At 41.2% G+C, this 19436-nt stretch overlaps 1 protein-coding gene across 2 annotated transcripts in view; it reads right to left on the bottom strand.

Annotated features, from left to right (window-relative positions):
* Positions 1–19198, bottom strand: part of NSUN6 (NOP2/Sun RNA methyltransferase 6) — a 37243-nt gene extending 18045 nt beyond the window's left edge. Inside the window, exons 1-7 of one of the 2 annotated variants that reach the window (XM_080918041.1) lie at positions 18784–19165; positions 18246–18401; positions 12732–12811; positions 10528–10637; positions 8915–9068; positions 7010–7091; positions 1022–1141 (exon numbers count right to left, since the gene is read on the bottom strand). In XM_080918041.1, coding sequence (XP_080774167.1) covers positions 1022–1141; positions 7010–7091; positions 8915–9068; positions 10528–10637; positions 12732–12811; positions 18246–18401; positions 18784–18858 — 777 coding nt within the window. In that variant the 5' untranslated portion in view covers positions 18859–19165. Of the gene's footprint in view, positions 1–1021; positions 1142–7009; positions 7092–8914; positions 9069–10527; positions 10638–12731; positions 12812–18245; positions 18402–18783 lie in introns of both variants that reach the window. The other variant, XM_080918042.1, reaches the window with a different exon arrangement.
* Positions 19199–19436: the final 238 nt, after the last annotated feature.

Below are 19436 nucleotides of genomic sequence, written 5' to 3'. Positions count from 1 at the left end.
AAACTGGACATGTCCATATCTCATATTTAGGCTCAATTTTCTAGACATTTCGGATCTCAAAATTCTTACTCTCTCTCCTCTTTGCATCTGTTCTCTTTGCTTCCTGTTTATTGAGAAGACTGAAGCAAGGGAGACTGCCCAGTACTACAGCATATGTCCCAATGCACCAGCATTTACATTCATGTGTAGGCTTCATTCCTGTCAGGGTAAACTGTTTCACGCTACCACGTCAGGCCTTCTGCACATCAGCTCTGGCCTGTGGTTCGTATTCACTCGTTATCCTCTCTCCCCGGTGTTATTAACTTCTCACTTAAATACCCTCCTGCGCACGCAACATCATAAAAGGCATCCGCATCACTACACTGCCCCACTCTCTGCAGGTTAAATTTTAGCAAGAATTTAGTTTTATAAAGCTTGAAACAGAAAAGATAACAAATGGCCCTGTTTTTTCAGTTAAAGAAAAAAAAATGATTATAACATTAATGAGTTTTTAACACAGATAAAGCCAGCCCATGAGAAAAGAAAGCTCTTTGGTACCTTCATCTGTAAAGAGAAAAATGCAGTAAAATTTGGGTCAAAGTTACCCAGGATCAAACTCACTCACATGTGTGATAAAGAAACAGTATCAGGACGACATCCTTTTCTAGATACTCAAGTGAAAGTTCACAGGGATGTTTATATGTGCGCTTTCTGTGTGCACAGCAACCACAGAGATGGCGGCACAATGATGGCATTCTCTGAAATTCATTTTTAGTGGTGGCTTGTACCTCAGCAGCCCATCTATATTTAGCATCTCAAAATTAAGAGCTAGAAAACATCTCTTAAGTAGTTCAGATAAATACTCCCTATAGGGGAATAAGTCTGGAGTTATATTAGCAATCCGGTAATCTATTGAGATGGTCCTCATAAATGACCAAGGTGGAGTTGTTCCAGTCAAACACCCTAGCTGCGTATGGTACCTGCAGTGGCCTGTCTCTTAGTGGGACCTGTCTGAGAGGAGCCTGCTGTGAAGTCATCTCACCTGGTCCTGCATCAGCGCTGCAACATGTGTAGTTTTGCCCCCAGGTGCAGCACACAAATCTAGAATCTTCTCTCCAGGCTGAGGATCAAGAACATGAGCTACAACGGTAGATGGCAAATTCTGTAAGAAAAAGAAAAAGAGATGAGTCTTGACAATATAGCTTCTCAGCTCAATACACAAACAAAATATAACATCTTCCACGTTTAATTTTGGAAGAAGTGAAGGACAGTGAAGGACACAGATTTAGAAGATGATGGAGAAAGACCAGGAAAGAGGCATCAAAAGGCACGAAGAGCAGATTCCTGGCAGTTCCTCACCGGCCTCTATGGTGGGGGACTTCGGTTATCATGAGGATTGAAAGGGGCAGCTTCCACCAAGCTCTTACACACACCTGACGGGACCTCAAGATGTGAATGCCTTAGCTGTCACCCTCAAGCCACTTCTTCATACGTCACTTACTGAACACCAGGCAGGAAACTGTGGCTGGTGAGATGGCTCTGTGGGTAAATGCACTTGCTTGTCTAACCTGACAACTTGATTTTGATCCCTTGGACAAGAGCTACCACAAGCACATATGCTGCGACATATGTTCAATTGTGTTCAAACACAAACACACACACACACACACACACATACACACAGGAACATTTAAAAATAATAACAATATCCATTTAATGAAGTTACAATCCAATGAGTGCAGACTTGAAGAAATAGATGCAAAGTAGCAGTTTAGTGCCAAACTTTAAAACAAGGTACCACTGGTGCAGGTTACTGAAGGATATTACCCTCCACCAAATTTTCTTATTTACATTTTCTCCTATTTTCAAAGATATTTTGAAAAATGACAGGAGTGACTGTTAACCTTGAAGTGATGTGGCATCCACTCATCTCTCCAGTGGCTCAGAGAAGAAAGCCTGCCAGGAAACCCACAGTAAGACGCTGCATCTATAATAACCCCAGCTCTCCCAAGGAAATACAGGAGCTGGAGACAGGAGAACCGTCCAGCAGCTCAGGAGCCAGCTACGTAGGAAGGGCAGAAAGGCAGAAACAAGCAAGACCCTGCCTCAACAGGGTACAATTCCAAAATTGGACTCTGCAATTGAAAACTTATTTCTGAACTGATTTAAAGAAAAGAAAAAAAATGGACATTTTCAAGAATAAATCCCAGGCAGCTAAGCTTTGAGCTCTGCAAGTGGAGAGGGATATAACAATGTATCAGTGTTGCTGACCAGTGTGAAGGTACTTAAAACTTAAGACACAGGAAGATTCTGGGAAGGCTAAGCTCTAGGCAGGACCATTCTCATCTATTACAGCAGATGAATCCCTGGAACCAGAAGGACCATGGCAAGCACGGCTTCCATCAGCTTCTTAGCTGTCAAAGAAATAGTGCGGCTGCTGACCTAAGACCAAAAAGGATTCCCACGTTTTCAGAGCACCGTCTCTCTCGCTCATCTGCAGTGTGCACGTGTGTGTCTTCGTTTTGAGAGAAGCTCTGGTGTAGCTTTTCTACACCAAGGAAGCCTCACATTACTCGCCCTTTGGCCTCAGCTGCCCTGGGGGATTTCAGTTTCTGAATATTGTTTTAAGAACAATATTTAAAAGTACACAACCACTTGGACGAACATGGTGCTTCTGCTGCAGCTTCAGTGATGAGCCTTAAACCTCAACGTTCACGTGTCTGAAAGTCTTCTGTGTTCGCGTGCCATTATGCACAACTGTGAAACATCTCCATTTGTGACAATCCAGTACATATGTAAGAATTCAGCAGTAATGATGTGTTTTTCAAATTCTACGACTTAAATGTGGGCCACCCAGATGGCTCAGCCGGTAAAGGTGCCTGCAACCACACCTGATAACCAGAGTTCAATCTGCAAGTTCTGCATGGTGGCAGGAGTTGTTCTTTGACTTTCACACAGGGCCACAGCAGCAAATGTGTCTTCAAAAAGTATGAATATATAATTTAAAATAATTTCAGCAAAACTTACTCTTTTGATCATTTTTTATTTTTTGAAACTCCTTAAGAAAAGTCGTGCTACCTGATTCTGACCTACATATTCAGGTTCTTCTAGATCAAAGAAGGTACTAAGAAACTGATAGCTAAGAAACCCCAGTGGCCACACTGGGCTGAGATGAAGGTGGGTAATTTTCATTATTCTTCCTGTCCTCCATTCTGATCTCTCCAGACTTAGTCTTGCTGCATGCAGGCTGCCTATAGGAGCCCCTCCCTCTTCACCTCCATGCAGCCCACCTACATCTTCCCCATTCCCTGGGACTCAGTCTCTCAGTGCAAACATCAGTGGCCTGGCTCTCTCCTGCTGCCCTATTAGCTTTTCTTCCTAGCCATCAGAGAAATCTCAATTAAATCTATTTTGAGATCTCATCCAACCCAAATCAGAATACTCAAGACATGACAGCTGGTGGGACTGTGGAGAAAGGGAAACACTCACTCATGGCTAATGGAAAAGCAAACAGGGAAAAAAAAAAAAAAAAAAAAAACCTATAGAAATCAGCTCCAAAGGACTCTACATCCTACTACAGAGATGTTTGCTCATTCCTGTTCATTCTGTTTTATTCATAGTAGCCAGAAATTGAAACAGCCTAGATGGTCATCTAATAAATGCATAAAACTAGAAAAAAATTATCCTGGATAAGGTAACCTCAGACCCCAAAATATAAACATGGTATGCTTTCTCTTATGCATGGCTGCTAGCTTTAAATCCTTTGAAATGTAATGCTATGCTATAAATAACCACAGAGGTCAGGAATCTCATAAGGAACCAGAAGGGGAAGGAATTCCCAAGGAAGGGAAACGGAATATAGTGTTAGAGAGAGACAAAGGGAAAACAAATAGTAGAATGAGATACGGAGGGAGATGGGAGAGTAGGGCAAAGGTGGAGAGAGACAAGTAACACTGCAGAGCTTTTGACAAACCATATGGAAATCTACTATCATGGAAGCTTCCTAAAATATATACATATAAAAAAGGTATCTGAATGGTGTCACCAAACAATAGGGCAGACAATGCTCCAATCAGATAGCTTTTGACACCAAGTGAAACATATTGCCAAGGCGATTAGTTGTTCTCCAAAAGCTAAGAATAAAGCCCCATTGCTAAAGACAGCATGCATGTATATCACCAAGCACTGAGAAGTCAAGCTGGTACCTAACTAGAAGCTTCACCTCTGCTGACTAGCAGTCCTGGTGCTGAAGGTACGCTATATGCTACGGAAGGAGAAAGGTAATTGTCAAGATTTCCAGCTACAAATCCCACAACCTATAGTAGTGGCTGCCTGCACAATATACTAGTGCAGCAGTGCCACAATTGTTAATGAGTGACCGACCATTTTTTTTTTACCTCATTTAAGGTCTGCTCCATATGATGAAACCCATACCTGAATTTCTAAACTTTCCCAGAACCTGCGGCAGGTCATGGGCCGAGAGGAAACCCAGCACTATTATTCTGCTAGAGGAAGAAAATATAAGATCAATGCCTGGCTCAACCCTCATCAAAGCAGCTTTTTCCTGCATAGACGAATTGAACAGACTTACCACTGGACAATATAGAAACACTGAGTGACTTTAGACCTCGTATTCCTAAATAGGATGTCTTTATCAAAGCCCTGCCTGCTCAAGAACCTATGTAGAGGAAGAAGCAGAAAGACTGTAAGAGCCAGAGATGACAGATGACTCCACAGAAACAATGTCTTCTAGACACAACAGGACAGATACACAGATGAACCCATGAAAACTGTGTCAGCACACGTAAGACTTGTGAGACCCAAGCCTGAGAATAGTTGGTCAACACAAAACAAACTCAGAGGAATTTTTGTGGACTTTTTGCTTAATTTTGTTTTGGCTTTTTTTTTTTTTTTTTTAAATTGGTCTGTTGCTTGCATTTGATGGGGTGGGGGTGTTTACTGGTTTTGTTTACTGTTCATTTTGCTTGGTGTTTTATTTATTTATTATTTATTTATTTTTGAAAGAGAGAAAGAATATAAAGATGGTTAGGTAGAGAGGTGGGAGGGACCTGGGAGAAACTGGGTGCTGGAGGAGGGGGGAAAACATGAGCAAAATTTATTGTATAAAAAATTTTTTTTTTCCAACTGAAAAAATATCTGGTGGTTCAATACTACTTTGCAAGGAGAAATTTACCATTAAAAGATCAATACATTTTTTAGAACAACTAACCTCAGGTTATAGAGCTATAACGGTAGCATTTGTAACACTTAGAAACACAGGAATTTCTTAGTGCCTGCATTCACCAGCTCAGACGGGATTAGGACCTGCATCTTCACTGAGCCCGTACTAATGTATGTGCACGTCTCCAGGAGTCCTGTCTCAAGGGCATGTTTGAATCAAAGACCTGGGTTCAAATGTGCAGTTTCTGTTTCACAGTGAGCCAGTCAGCCCACTGCCTACTATATACTTTATTTCCTTAACTCTCTGTTGCTTATCTATGACCTTAGTACATTTTTAAATGATGCATGAAGTAGTACACACGAAACACTAGTGGAACATGGTTAAATACTCAGTATGCATTAATTGTGTTCATCACAATTTTAGTGGGTTTCACAGGCGAATCAATGGCCTGCTACATATAATATCGCATTACATGAAAAAAATAAAACAGTTTCGACTCAGAATATCACAAAGAGTTTTAAACTCTATCCTCAAATATAAAAGCTTTAGCCCTGTAGTAGTCTAATGTCCTTTGTTATAGAATGAAAAAGATGGTTTTCTGTATGTATGGATAATATGAATCACAAATTGTCTCATGGTTTATATTTTATAATCATCCCTGAGGTAGTTTTATAGTCAGAAATCCAGAGGGCTCAAAATGTGACCCAGAAGTTAAGAGAGATACTGTTCTTGCAGAGGAGCTGAGTTTAGTTCCCAACATTCACATTAGGTAGTTCCACGGGTCCATCTAACACCTTCTTCTGGCCTCCATGGGTACCAGCACTTGGTGCACATACCCACAACGCAAACATACACACATACATACAACTAGAAAAGAGAGAAATAAATGTCACAATCAGAAAAGGTGGCTCAAGACTGTGTAAACAAGAAGAGATCAAAACGAAGTTTGCACTATACAGTTTGCTCTATACAGGTTTCTCCTCTCCTAAATCATGTGATAAGCAGTTATATGGTCCTTTATCTTACCAAAGAAAAAATGAAGACTTCTTTCATGTTAGCAGTGTGAGGGCGTGCAGAAAACACCCACCATGAGTCAGGGGTGTTGAAAATGATCACAAGTGAAACCAAACCAAGCAAACAAAATCACCCAAAGTGACTCACAGCCAGACAGGCAAAAGGCTATAGGTCCTATTGCTTTACACCAGCCCTGAGGTTCAGTTAGGTAATAACACACACAACTCACTTTCGATCTGTTTTGCCCAGACATAATCTCCAGATTTGTGTGGTATCTTTTGGTTAAATACTGGAAAGGGAAGAAAGCCACGTTGCTCCTGGACATGTGTTTAACTTCAGATATTGCCAATTATTGGCAGTATGACCCTGACCAAGAGCCCCAGCAGATCTAGTCTTCAGTATTTCCACTTCATATAATAGTGAGAGCATTAAAATGAGCCGGTGGCCATGGATGCACTTAAGAAGCTAAGGAAGGTAAAATGGCCCATCCCATGCCAGCACTTAATCACGGGCTGACAAAACCCGCTGGCAGCAAACCATCTGAGTAATACTGACTATTACTCTTTAGCTGCACATCAGGATGTGCATTACCTATGATTAACATTCTGAGATGAAAAGCAGTAATTATATCATATCATAAATCACCTTTAGACACAGAAGACAGAATATTAAAATTTATACAGAAAATGAAAACACGAGTGCTCAGAAGAACTATCTTGGTATTTGAGAATGGTAGGTCAGAAGATGAAGAGATGCAAGAATATTAATAAAAAGAAAAAAATTACTTCCTAGTAATTATCCAAATGCTTTAATGCCACTCAGTAATTTTCTTACCTGTAAAAATATATAGCTGGGCAGAACATTGTCAAACGAGGGACTGAGATATATGGGCTCTGTCATTCTTATGCCTATACCCCTAAAAAATAAAAAATGAAGTATGAGTCTGTATATTGTATATATCTGTAGGAAAGATATCAAATGTAAACTTCCACATTTATTTATTTTTTTAAAGATTCAGTTTTATTTATGTAAGTACACTGTCTCTGTCTTCAGACACACCAGAAGAGGGCATCAGATCCCATTACAGATGGCTGTGAGCCACTATGTGATTGCTGGGAATTGAACTCAGGACCTCTGGGAGAGCAGTCTGTGCTTTTAACCGCTAAGCCATCTCCCCGAAAGTGTTCTGCATTTAAAGACTTGTTTTATTTAACAAATTACAATGGTCCTGTTGATTGTTTTGAATTTTAAAGGAGAGCTCATCCAAATAAATAGTTACATAACTATTTTCGTAAGCACAAGTTTCTTTTGAGAACTCAATAAATAAAAAGACAAAAACCACATAATTCTTACTACTTCATTCTAATCTGGTAACACATTTTGTGCATGACTGAATGTATAAGGCACTCTGCTAAATGCTTATGTGAAAATGAGGAAAACCGCCTAAGGTCGGGCTGGCGCTGAGAAAGGCAGTGAGGCCCTCTTCCACTCCCATCTTTCTAGAAAACAGCTGCCCAGTATGCCCAGTATATCCAGTACTCACACTGTCCCCAGATGACCTGTTCTACCTCTGTCCCATTTTACTAGTGGCAGTGGAGCTGCTGGGAACAAGAGGCTGGGCAGGGCACCGGATAATATGGTGGACAGTGACTCATAAAGAGAAACAGTGCATCTGAGGTGTGGGAGGAGTGAGCTTACAAGCACAGCAGAGTAGCCGGCAGGCTGTTTGAAGAATGGCTACCATTTACTCCCACCAGAAAAGCAAACATGGCTCAGCAGCCACTGGAAACACCATGTGAAATGAGCACACAGCATTAGCAAGCAACTAAAGGGGGCACTCAAAGCTATCCACTTCTTACTACAGAGATAGCAAGACATCACTATATCAATAAAGCACTCTAAGAATAAAATCAGGCTCTAGGCATTTGGAAAGCTCTTCTTTGTTAGACTGACAGCCTAACCATCTGTTTCTTTAGGAAAATGTGACCTTGTTCAGAAATGAGGACTCTAGAACCATTCTAAACGGCTCAATTCATAGCACTCAGCGCATGTATATCAGCAGCCAACCTTGGAGCAATGGTGCTCTACAGCACTCCTAAAACGAACTCAGGAAACCAGCTTAAGCTGGTCCTCATTTGATCAAGGCATTAATCTACCAACATCCAAATATGATTTACAACTGATTGTGTACCGATGTGGCTTGAACGAATTGAAACATTTAGTGACCATAAATAATTCATATGCAAGCTGCAATTCAGGTCTAATTTATTTTTGTTACTTTTTAAAATATTTTACTCATATTAAACTTGTCTTTGATAAAATGAGAATGCTTGAAAAGTCATCTAATTCTCCATTAAGATAAGCATTGTTCTTTAAAGTTCAAACAATTGAAATCTAATAGGACAAGTAAAATTCTTACCCAATTACAGTGTGATCAGTCGGTCACATGGGGTTTTGCTTTGCTTTGCACTGCTGAGGACTGAACTCAGGGCCTCTTGGGGAGATAGTAGTGCACTCACCAATGAGCTTCATCCACAGTCTACTGTGCTGATTTTTAACCTATTTACCTTTCTTTACCAAAGAAGAGCTCTTTCTAAAAATCATGGAAGTATGGGCTCATTTTTTCCAGTTGACATCATGGAAAATTTTACATAGTGTAACAAAATATGCCTTTTCATTGTTTTGAGCCCTTTGAACCACAAAAAGGAATTGACTTCCCCACAAAGTTCAGTGACATACTTCAGATCAGGTAACCCATTGAAGATATCTCTGCGGCTTAGTTCAGAAATTCCGTTTCCAAGAAAAACTTTAGTTCCATCAAACTCTTTGGCTCCTTTCTTACATTTCCCTTTAATATCAGAATATATGGAAGTAACATCTCCCGCTTTCATAACTAGAGAAAGAAGAAAATCAGACTGTTAACCTGTGCTTCAGCAGACTAGAGAAAATCCTTCAGGCTATAAAATGGTTATCTGTATAGACATCAACTGTGGACAAGACAAAATACAAAATACATTATCTCAGCAGAATCCCCAATGGCCACTCAACTCTTAGCCTTTAAATATCCCCTAACACCTAACTGGAGACTTTTATCACTGAAATCACAGAAATGCACTCAAAGCATCGTATCTAAATCTTCAACTAAACAGGAGACATCATCTATATGACTTATTTCCCCCAAATCTAACACTAAGTAAAAGTTGTTATGTAAATTTTAGTATCATGATCAATACTCAACATTTAAGTTGCCCACAAAAGGATTCTATAGAAGTGTATACAAAAAAAAAGAAACCAGAGCCACGCTAGGCCATCAACCATTTTCCAGATCATCATACACTGGATGGGTGAAGTTCAGGAACTGAACACATTTGCTATAGAGCCAAGCCAGAGCTTCGTGATTCAAGCCCAGTAAGGGTTCACTGCAGCAGCTAAGCAAAAGCAATTCAGCATGACCAGTATGAATCCTTAAAGAATGCCAAGTTTATGCCACTGTCCAGGACTCTGGATGTCACCCTCATAAATGTCACAGAGGTTTCAAGGCACTGAAAATAGGACGACAAAATGGAATTTCATCTTTTTAAGAAAAATGTGTCTGTATGCACACGTGTATTCATGCACGTGCCACTGCACGAGGGTACCTATGTTTCTGCCATGTACGTGTAGAAGCCAGAGTTAAAGGCAGTTGTGGCTACTTAACATGATAGACAGGGAACTCTGGTCCTCTGCTAGTGCAGCAAGTGTCCTTTACCACTGAACATTCAGTCTTCTTTACCACCACCATTCTGTATCTGTATTTCTCTGCTCCTTAGAGAAATAGCATCATGTACATTCTTATTCGGAAAAGCAAACAGTGACAGAAAGCTCTATGTGGATCCCTAATAGTCTTAAAGCAACTTAAGGAGAAAAGTCAATGTGCCTCATGGTTAAAAGTTACAGCTCATCACTGAGAAACCAAGGCAGCAAGAACCTGAAACTTCTGCTCACATTACATTAGTCAAGAGTAGAGAGCAATTAATAAATGCTCGCTTTCTCCACCCCTAGACATCCAGGATTCCATTTCCTAAGGAGTGCTGCCAAAGCAGGCAAGCCTCTCCACTCCAATTAACATTATCATGACAATCTGCCACAGATAAGCCCGAAGCTCTGAGACCTAGACAATTCCCCATTAAGTTCCTTCCCAAGCGACTCTGCATTGTGTTAAGCAAATAGTTAAAACTGTTATTACATTTATTTTTATAGCATAAAATCCTCCGGAAACAGTCATGAAGTATCTAACAAAGGCAGATTTAATTATGTACATTTCCAACCTATCATGCTCATGAGTTGTAAGGTTCCCTCAATCTTATACCTACATTTTGAAGCTGACACAATTCCTGGAACATAGACATGGGCTCCTCTCAACACAGCATTGCCACACTGTGCGCCAACAATCACTTCACACCGCTGTCTTTCTATATTCTTCCTAGGAAAGTTAAAAAATATTAAAAAATAATATTTTTCCAGTACCAGAAGCTTTCTAAAAGATTCATTAGAGATATTAGTGTCTACAATCAATATACACAGTATAAATGTATAAAACTTTAAAAGAATAAAAATATCATTTAAAGAGACTTTAGTCTGTTATGACTTAATTTTCCTAAATAAACCACAGAGAAACCACTTTAAGAAAAGATACAAGCAGAGCAGCTGTTTACACAGCATGGACGAAAAGGTATAAAGAATAGACTCTTGAAAAGAAAAAAGAAAGAAAGAAATGTACAGGAAAGGCAGCTCAGCTGCCTGAATTCCATCCCTCTGGGTCCATGTGATAGGAGACATCTGATCCTCTCTCCCTCTGCCCCTCCCAACACACACACACACACACACACACACACACACACACACACACACGAGAGAGAGAGAGAGAGAGAGAGAGAGAGAGAGAGAGAGAGAGAGAGAGAGAGAGAGAGAGAGAGAGAGAGAGAGCGCGCGCGCGAATAAAAAACTGAAAAAGAGGGCCCTCTGGTGGAAGAAAGGAGTTCGGCATAAAGAGCTGCTTGGTCATTTAAGAAGCATTACTGTCTTCCTAACTAACATCATCAGGATTACACGGATTGTTCAAACCCTGAAGCATGAAAACTACAAAAGGGGTGAAAACACTTCCAGTGCTATCCTGTTGAACGTTTTTCAGTTTAGACGGAAGATACATTTCTGTCACAACACTAGAATCCTGGCATCCATCCTAACAGGGAAGAGGCTTCCGACACCAAGGCCTTCACCTGCCCAGCTCTCAACAACAGTTCTGAGCACCGATTGTCTGCTGAGTGTGTCTGGATGGCAATCCTTCTGTTTGTCACCATTCACTATGGAGTAATCTGAATGACTTCTGGTGAGCAGATCTCACAACGCTGTCCATGTCACCTTGCCTGGGTCCCATGCACCCTGAGCCTCCTTCCTTGGGAGGCTCACTCCTCCACCTGCAGGACAGGCCACCAAGCATCACTCACCTGACATGCTAACCACTGTCAATCTTAACTCACAGTGAGTCAAAGTGCTACGCGACTCGTAGACACAGCAAATCAGGAAGGTAACTTTTACAAAGCAGCCTGAACAGCATAACGAAATCTATCCCTAAAAACCAAAGAAACAACCAAGTATTCTTAGCATTCTTTCAAGATTCACCGTAGATATTTCTAGTTACATAGGTGTAACTATCCATAGATGAACCATAGTTGCTCCAAACTCAACAGATCCCAAGCAATATGTATTGCCTCCACCCGCCTTAGAGTCTTGGTATGACAGCAGGTCTTCTCACGTTCAGTCTTGAATGAGATATACCTAGAGAACCAAACCAGAGGACTCAGGGCTATGATCTACAGTGGCTCTATGAGTTCACGTGCCATTTTCAGTACAACAGTATTGTAGCACAGAATCTCTGTTTTAATGAATGGATAAAAGCTGCTCTAGACAGGTTTGCAGAAATGGGCTCTCTTGTGCTCATATGACACTATAGCAGGGAAGCCAGGCCACCTTAGTCTTAAAATTGCCAGCCTCTTTATTACCTGGTTTCAAGCATTTCCTACTGCAGCAACAATACAGATTAAGAGCATCACACAATCCTAACCCCTCTACAAGCTGAGGTGAGCTCTGTTTGTGTGACAGGTCTCTGGAGCGCTGATATGAGACAAGGCCTCAGTTCCCTGACTCCTGGCTGGTCAGCCACACCTATCTTGTATAATATTAGCTGGGTGGTGATTTCATTCTGAAGTGTGTATACAGAGTTTTGGAAGGCTTTCATATTTGGGTTTTTTTCCTTTGGTGGGGGGTTGTTTTGTGATTTTTCTTTGGGGCTTCAGGGCTGCAGTTCCTAAAGTTGTCTTTCAGCAACTGTGGAGAATTCCTATTCAAGGTCATCCTCCTCCACAGGAGGGGCTGGAACATGAAGTGTGCGATTACAAGCCTGTGACTCTCTGTTTCTAGAGAGTCTTTAAGAATGCAGACAAGACAGTCAATGAGCAAACATCTTGGAACAAATTTTAATTTACAAGAATAAAGGGAAAAGCAAACAGCCACAAACCTTGGTCCTGTAGTGGGGATGAGTAAAACATCTGGGAGGGCTGGATGCTGAAGAACAGGAATGCTGGATCCACCGAACTGCTGTTAAGAACACACATAGTGATAGAGGACCCAGTGGTAAACCTCACAGGCTTCTGTGTCGCCATGCCCACAATGAGAGAGCACCCAGTGCACATATAAACCTCACAGGCTTCTCTGTGTCACCATGCCCACAATGAGAGCACCCAGTGCACATATAAACCTCACAGGCTTCTCTGTGTTACCATGCCCACAACGAGAGAGCACCCAGTGCACATATAAACCTCACAGGCTTCTCTGTGTCACCATGCCCACAACGAGAGAGCACCCAGTGCACATATAAACCTCACAGGCTTCTCTGTGTCACCATGCCCACAACAAGAGAGCACCCAGTGCACATATAAACCTCACAGGCTTCTGTGTCACCATGCCCACAACGAGAGAGCACCCAGTGCACATATAAACCTCACAGGCTTTTCTGTGTCACCATGCCCACAACGAGAGAGCACCCAGTGCACATATAAACCTCACAGGCTTCTCTGTGTCACCATACCCACAACGAGAGAGCACCCAGTGCAGCCGGTAAATCTCACAGGCTTGATCATGTCACCATGTCCCACTGCAAGCAGCTTGACTTAGGCCTATTTCAACATACTTCATGGAATACTGTAACAGTAAACACACCTCTAACTATTTCCTCTCTGAGTCAACATTATCCTGATGTTAGTGGGAAGAAGTGCTAGGGACCGAACATACCAGCAAGTGCTGAATTTTGAGTTAGACTCTCTCTACACTGCCCATACTTGCCCCAAGGTTTCAATCCTCCTATCTCAGACTCTGTAGGAGCTAAAGTTACAGGCACACCCAGATCTCACTCCTTTACAGGATTCAATTCTGCTTACTGTTCAATTTTAAAAAACACAATCCATGTTTAAGTGACTTACTCTGAAAACATATCTTCTATTTATAGGTACACACAGGCACCGCTTTCTAAGCTGGGTACAGTGGTGCGTATCTGTAATCTTAGCAGTCGGGACAAGGAAAGATGATCACGAGTCCAAGGAAAATCTAAGCTACTTGGTGATACATGATCAAATCCTGACTCATACCCATGGAGAGTCAGTTAAAAAGTTTCAGAATAGGACATTAAAGATATTGATCTATACTGTGAAATTACTAAATATGACGCATACCACCAACATTGGAGGCCATGTCAATTTTGCTGACATGAAAAATACTTTTATTCGAAGGTCAGGATTTTCAAATTCTAGTATACTTAGCTGGTCAGACTAGAAATACATGTAGGACCAAAAAAACTGGCACACCTCACACAGTCTCACTGTGGGCATTTCTTTCTAATTCTACAGATATACTACAAGTTTGAGATCAACTTTGCTGCCAGGGTTCACATCACGTAAAATTACCAATCAACATAATTCGGGATCATTTTCTTTGAAAATGTATTGCTGAATCTGAAGGGCATACTCTAATGCAGGCTGAATTAGACTGGGCACCCACCCTCCAATCATGAGCGAGCAGATGGTAGGTAAGAGACCAGAAACCATGTGTTGTCAATGGGAGAAAATATGCAAATATTTGAGAAGTTTATGCATGAAGGCTTTACTTTACCTGTTTATTAATTCTCCCATACTACCCGAAAGACTAATTGTCTTTTAATAATAAAACTAATTGTGTCACGTTGCAGAATCCACATCAATTAGAAGTTATATAAAAGTTCATAACTTAGTTCACAAAGCCAACACCTCTCCTGACTCCTTTCAGGGGCTATTTCAGACTCTGAGCACACCCAGCAGATGACTGACAAGCAAGCTGAACAGCACGTCCTTTCTCCCTGGGTCCAAACCCTTCCCCTTCCTTCTCTGTTTCATCATTTTGATGAGTCTATACTGAAACTACTGTAAAGAGATATTTCCAAGGAGGAGATAAATTTCATTGTACATTTGTGCTTAGCAGTACAGGAATTATTTTACATAGAGACAAATCTGTCATGTCAACACTTTTTACTTTTCCATCAGAACAAGTGAACCTGATATGCAAAGATAACCATGCAAGTGACTGGCCCATAGTAAGACGAATGAACTGTTTTCTCAGGCCAAGCACACTGCCCGATATCATTCAGTTTCTTTTCCCTGCCCTTTAATCTTTTAAAGCAATAACAGAATTTTCTCCTACTTTTATTTACCCATTGTGGGTGATAAGACCACATGCCCAAGTGTACTTGTAGATGTCAGGGGCCTCTGCCAGTTCGATGATGGATTCCGGGGAATAAACTTAGGTCACCAGGCTGGGCAGCAAGCACCTCTTACCCACCACACCATTCCGCCCCTGCCCTTTTAAAACCTCCTTTCAAAGGTATAATTTATGTCATAAACTCCACACATTCCACATACAGGTTAAGAAATGTATTCAAAGAACTGCACAATCATCACCCCAATCCAGTTTCAGGTTACTTCCTTTCTCCCAGAAAAGTCCCCCAAGAGCATCTGCCAGCATCCTGTCAATAGGCAACTATTCATCTTTCTGTATTAATTTACTTTTTCTAAACATTTTATATAATACAAGATGTGGTATCTTGTGTATTACCTCAGATCTTGAGGTTAATACATATTATTGTACATGTTACTAACTACTTTTATTGCTGACCAGTATCTCACCACACAAATATTCTCAAATTATCTGTTATTAGTTAGATCATATCGCCCATTCACTACTAAACATAATGCTGCTATGTAAACTCATGGCCAGAAATCTGTGGACACACGTCTTACTTTTTCAGATAGAGTCCTTGGAGGGAAATCCCTGGAGTACACTGTACATTTCTACATAACTCTACGAGATGGCAAGGTTTTCCAGAGGTCTCATTATCTTAATCTCTAATGTAGAAAGTTCCCAGCTTCTTCCTTCTCACTAGCTAAGGGACGTTAAGATTCTTAAATTCCAGTAAGTGGACCAGGGAGATGGGAGCATAGAACACCAACTGTTTCCCCTGAGGTCCTCCTGGCACATGCAGAATCTGGGGTAGAAGGAGAAGGACGTGCCAGTCTCACCCTCCTGATCCCTTCTCCCCCTAGAGCCAGGCTCTGGTCTACTAGTTTCCCATCCAGGGAAAATCACGTGGGCTTTGCTGCTCATGTTTATTTATTTAGATGTATCCTATTATTTTGTGTGAGTGCAGGTGTGCATGTGGCTCCGTGTGTAAGTGGAGGTCAGTGGACAATTCTACTGAGTTGGCTTTCTCCTCCCACCTTCATGTAGGTTCTGGATCCCACTCAGGTTACCAGGCTTATGCAACAAGTGCCCTAACCCATTGAGCCATCTCAATGGTACCTCCTCTTGATTTAACTGTAAGGAAAAGGACCAAAAGTCTACAGTGACTCTATCCTATTCTAAACCTTAGCTCCTTAAATATTGTTTCTATCAGACTAAGATACCAGAGTAAGGAGAGTTGTTAGAAATAAAAGCAATCTAGATTTGTCCCATACCTTACAATACTCTAGAAACAGTTGCTTTCCTCCTGTGGCATGCATATATTTTTGGTTGCTTAAAGGAGCTGATTATATTTTATATCTCTTATTATTGTCAACATCACTATCACCATCAATAAGAAAACATCTTTATGTTTTCTTTAATTATTATACTAAGTCTTAGCATCATACATCCCATGTTACACTTGGGTTTGGGAAGCTGTGTTTATTTGTACATGTTAGGCAAATTCTCAAAACTGAACTCTTACCTGGTTCTTCTGATACCATCATCACCTGGTACAGCCTAATTACAGAACTATCCTCAGAGAGAGCAGGGCATGGCACAGACTCCACAGAAATGCTGAGATCAAAGAGAAAGCAAGGGGCCTGGAGTAGTGCAGTTGGAAAGGGAAAAGTGTTTGCCATGCATGCATAAGGACCTCACACTAACCCCTAGCACCTTTCTGGGGTTGGAAAAAAGAGCCAAGAGTGGTAGCAACCCAAAACTGGGAAGGAACACTGATGCGCTCCTGGCCAAAGAGAGGCCTTGTCTCAAAAATGACAGGCGGCATCTGAGGAACAATGATCAAGGTTGACCTCTGACCTTCACAGGCATGCACACATGTGCACACAAGCAACAAGCACCCGTGTGAGCTTGCGCACGTGCACACACACAGAAGAGAAAATTCAGCCAATGCCAGTGGCCTATAACATACTAATATTCCAATTGCTGAGCCCATATTACACTGATATCAGCCAGTGATACACAATTGGATCTGTAATATTTGTCTCATTTTTAATTTATATAAAACTTAGATGGAACCAGATGTGCTTACACCCTCCAGTGTACTTCAGATATTTTATAACTTCAACATATGATTCATGAGCAAATCCCTCTAGTGTCCATTCCCTCCCAACCTTATATTTATTTGGAGACAAATTTCAAAGTATAGTGTCCAAAACACAAAATACAAAGGTCTAGACAACAAATAAGTAACAATATAAACAATATGTTCCCAATATAAACATCATAACCAGATTCTACTTTTCTGCTCACACATCATAAAATGCCACGTTACAATCCTGTTTCCACCTAGAATATAAGCAATACTGTCAAAACATATTGGTTAAAAAAAATCTTAAAACCATGTTCTTCATATTGTCCTATTCTAAAACATGTATGCTTAATTCAACTAATCACAATTAATAGTAAACTCCTGAGTGGTGAGCTGGAAGTGTGACTCCATCACGCTCCCATGATGGGGTGGGACTTTGCAGATGCAGCTGTTCAGGGTCAGCCACTCTCCAATGAGGACCTCACCTATGCTCTATAAGGATGTTCATAAACTCACGGGTTCACTCAAAAACATATTTTTAAAAATAACTGTAATTCTACAATTACTTAGCAGGTGTCCTCACATCTCTGAACGCATCGTAAATGCACAATGAGTCCTCATCAATACATACTGCTCATTACGCATGTAGGTTTAAGGACTGAATGAACCCTTGTATATATTTTAATAATGAAGCCAGGAGGGTTTAAAAACTCAGCCTAAATACCAATATTCTAAAAAATTTAGAATCAGGAGTTCTAGGCTCAATCTAACCTCATCTCTTACTATATAACCTTAAAACAACCTTCATTACTTAATTTCCTTATTTATGCAACTGGAATATCCACAAATGTTTAAATCTCTTTATTCAATATGGTGCTACTTTGAGTGGAGATAAATTATGAATTACAATTACATCATATATTTAATTTACATGTACCACTGGAATTCTGTCAACAGATCCTATAAAAGTATCTGATTTAATTGAACACCTACTTCTAAAACATATTAATTTAACTCTTCCACTATGTGTGTTTCAAACTGACGTGAGAGCAATAAACGCTGGGTATTTACAAGTTTAAAACAAAAGGCTACCTATCCTCCTATCCACGGGCTTTTGTGGCTCACAGTGCGACAGTATCACTGTGGGACTGCCCAGCATGCCACGCTCACACCAACCTTCTGAAGCTCTTCAAGCAGCAGACCTCTGACATGCTGAACTGAGCCTAAGTGCGTATTCACTCTGACCGTGGTGAACAGAGGAGGGTGTGACAGGCGAAGCAGCAGAGTCTCAAACTTCCTTTCTGCTTCTTGTTTGCTCGAAGCAGACACAACCTGCAACAGAACCGTTTCTGTAACCGTTTGCAATCAAACAACTGCTGGCATTTAAAGAGGCACTCACAGTGTGCCCGTTTCACCCGACTTTAACAGAACAGGGGCACCTACTGTGGAAGTCTTGAGTTGTGGGGCCAGGGAACTTTTGTTGATTTTGCTACCCCTGACAGGCATATAACACTTTCTTTTTTCTTACATCTAAATGTGAGCACATATATTCACCCCATCTCAGTAAGCATCAGTAGTAACAACAACAAAAAAGATTGTTTTAAAGATTCCAATAGACTAGTAGCAAAAACTAATTACAAATTACCCTTTACTTTTCTTTCTGCTTCCCCAGAAGTTGTATCCGGATTTTGCAAACATTATGTACGTGACCTACCTCCTCGTTCAAAAAGCTCTCTTTGAGATAGTTTTCAACCTCAGGTCTCAAAGATATTTTTGGAAATACATACATTCTTTTTTTAATTTATTTTCTGTTGTAATTGTCCAAGAAAATGTTGGGAAGCAGTTTTTCTTTGTGAATTACAGCGTTGCCAGCCAATGGACGCGCATAAGGATGCCTTTCAGGGCTGAGTTCTGGAGTGAGCAGGGCACAAGGTTTGTCGTTCTCAGGGATTCCGTGAGAAACCTCCGAACTGCGACAATGCGCCAAACACGGCTTGATAACAAAGAAGTGTACCTAAGCGCAGATCAGAAAACCACAGGGCGCCTAGCTCCACTCCGACACCCTATTTTCCAAAACCGCGCCCCAAATTTCCGAACAGAAAGTCGCTTCCTGGTTTCGTCACCTCCGGCGCCGGCTGCCCACCCTTCTGTGTACACCCAACCTGTATCTGCCAATCACTTCCAGTCCTGCCCTCTGAGGGTGGTGCTTCTTCCTAAAAAGGACGTTGCCTGGTGCACCCAGATGCTCCTCGCCTCTTGAACGCTGGCTTGAGCTGTATACTTCACTAACCAGAGTCAGGGAGGTTTCCGTTTAGTGTCCCCAGTGAAAATAGCAACGGAGGCTTCTCTCGGACACGTTTTCTTTCC

Source organism: Micromys minutus (assembly GCF_963924665.1).
Source record: "Micromys minutus genome assembly, chromosome: 6".
NCBI lineage: Eukaryota > Metazoa > Chordata > Mammalia > Rodentia > Muridae > Micromys > Micromys minutus.
The sequence above is the reverse complement of the archived record's forward strand: the minus strand, read 5'-3'. Positions and strand labels throughout refer to the sequence as shown.